The sequence below is a fragment of the Quercus robur genome, chromosome 5, assembly GCF_932294415.1.
Source record: "Quercus robur chromosome 5, dhQueRobu3.1, whole genome shotgun sequence".
NCBI lineage: Eukaryota > Viridiplantae > Streptophyta > Magnoliopsida > Fagales > Fagaceae > Quercus > Quercus robur.
In genome coordinates, this window is record NC_065538.1 from 66,494,432 (window position 1) to 66,496,154 (window position 1,723).

At 41.8% G+C, this 1,723-nt stretch overlaps 1 protein-coding gene across 1 annotated transcript; it reads left to right on the forward strand.

Moving 5' to 3' along the window:
• The first annotated feature begins 288 nt into the window (after positions 1 to 288).
• Positions 289 to 1,425, forward strand: LOC126728571 (uncharacterized). Its single transcript, XM_050434370.1, has one exon. The coding sequence runs from the start codon at positions 289 to 291 to the stop codon at positions 1,423 to 1,425; it is 1,137 nt and encodes a 378-aa protein (XP_050290327.1).
• The last annotated feature ends 298 nt before the right edge of the window (positions 1,426 to 1,723 follow it).

The window sequence follows — 1,723 nt, forward strand, 5'->3', positions numbered from 1 at the left end:
AGGTACAAAACGTCAAATTAATTTGCTTCTCTCTGAAAAGGAACTTGAAAACTTAGATAACTCGGCTAAGAAAAGAAAAGGTGGGAGTAATGTTTGCATTGATCATGGTGTCTATCATAATGATAATGCTAGTGTGCATTGTGTTAGTGATACTGCTTATGATGCAAATAATAGTGATACTAATGAAGCTCAGAATGATATTGCTCTTAATGTGCATTGTGTTAAACTCGGTACAAATGATGAATCTGATATATCGGCGGTGGCTGCTGTGCAGCACCGCCGGAAGCCATGAATTCCTTAGGATGGAACTGCCGGGGGCTTGGGAACCCCCGGTCAGTTCGAGCATTGCACGATCTTGTGCGATGTTGGGGTCCCAAAATAGTCTTCCTCTCGGAGACTAAAGTTAGAAAAAACAGAATGGAGAGAATTAAGGATAGAGTTGGGTTTGCAAATGGGCTCTATGTTCCCTGTCATGGCCGTAGTGGGGGGTTGGCTCTCCTGTGGACTAGGGATACAAATTTAGAGATCAAAAGTTACAGCAATCACCACATTGATGCTGTCATCACTGAAGAATCCTCTAATTTTATTTGGCGTTTCACTGGCTTCTATGGTCACCCCCAATCTCATATGAGACAGCAGTCTTGGAATTTGCTGGAGTTCTTAAAGAATCAATTTCAGCTCCCTTGGTTTTGCATGGGCGATTTTATTGAGATTTTATCTATGGATGAAAAATCTGGTGGTGCAGAGAGATCACAGAGCCAGATGGATAAATTTAGGAAAGTAGTTAATGATTGTGGATTCAAAGATTTGGGATACCTGGGGCCGGATTTCACCTGGTGTAATATGCAGTCTGGTGGCAGCAGGATGTATCTAAGATTAGATAGAGCTTTTGCAACAATTGATTGGATTGATAAGTTCAGTGAAGTAAAAATTAATCACCTGGTGGATTCCACTTCTGATCATTGTGTGCTTTATGTTGCTGACCCCAAAGCCCCTAAACAATCCAACACCCGCCGATTTCACTTTGAAGCTATGTGGGCAAGAAATGATGAATGTAAAAACATTGTTGAGGCTGCTTGGATGGCAGCAGGCAATATGAATACGGCAAAAGGAATGGCTGCTGCATTGAAGGCTTGTGCCATGGACTTAAAGGCTTGGAGCTCAGTCACATACGGGAAAATCCCAAAGAAGATTCAAGAGAAAAGGAAAAGACTTAATTTTCTGGTTCAGCTGGATGGGGATGGTCATTTTGCCGAGGAAATAAAGCAAGTGAGGAAAGACATTAATGATCTCATTGATAATGAAGAGCTTTACTGGTGTCAATGTTCAAAGGCTCATTGGCTCAAAGAGGGAGATAGAAACACGAAGTATTTTCATGCTCGGGCTTCGGAAAGAAGGAAGCAAAACACTATCTTGGGTATTTAGGATAAATTTGATAAATGGTGTGGTGACCAAGATAGCATTGCCGGGGCTACCATTTCATATTTTGAGGAAATCTATACCACTTCATTGCCGAACCAGATTGAGGAAGTTACTAATCTCATCCCGGTTAAGGTAACGGAAGGAATGAACTTAGAGCTGACCAGAAGCTTCACCAAAGAAGAAGTTCTTTCAGCCCTTAAGCAACTCCATCCCTACAAGTCTCCCGGCCCGGACGGTATGTCTGCATTTTTCTTTCAAAAATATTGGAGTATTGTAGGCAATAATGTAACAAACGTGGTGC

Excerpts from the sequence above, each read along its gene's own strand:
- LOC126728571 (XM_050434370.1), top strand. The coding sequence starts at position 289 with ATGAATTCCTTAGGATGGAACTGCCGGGGGCTTGGGAACCCCCGGTCA.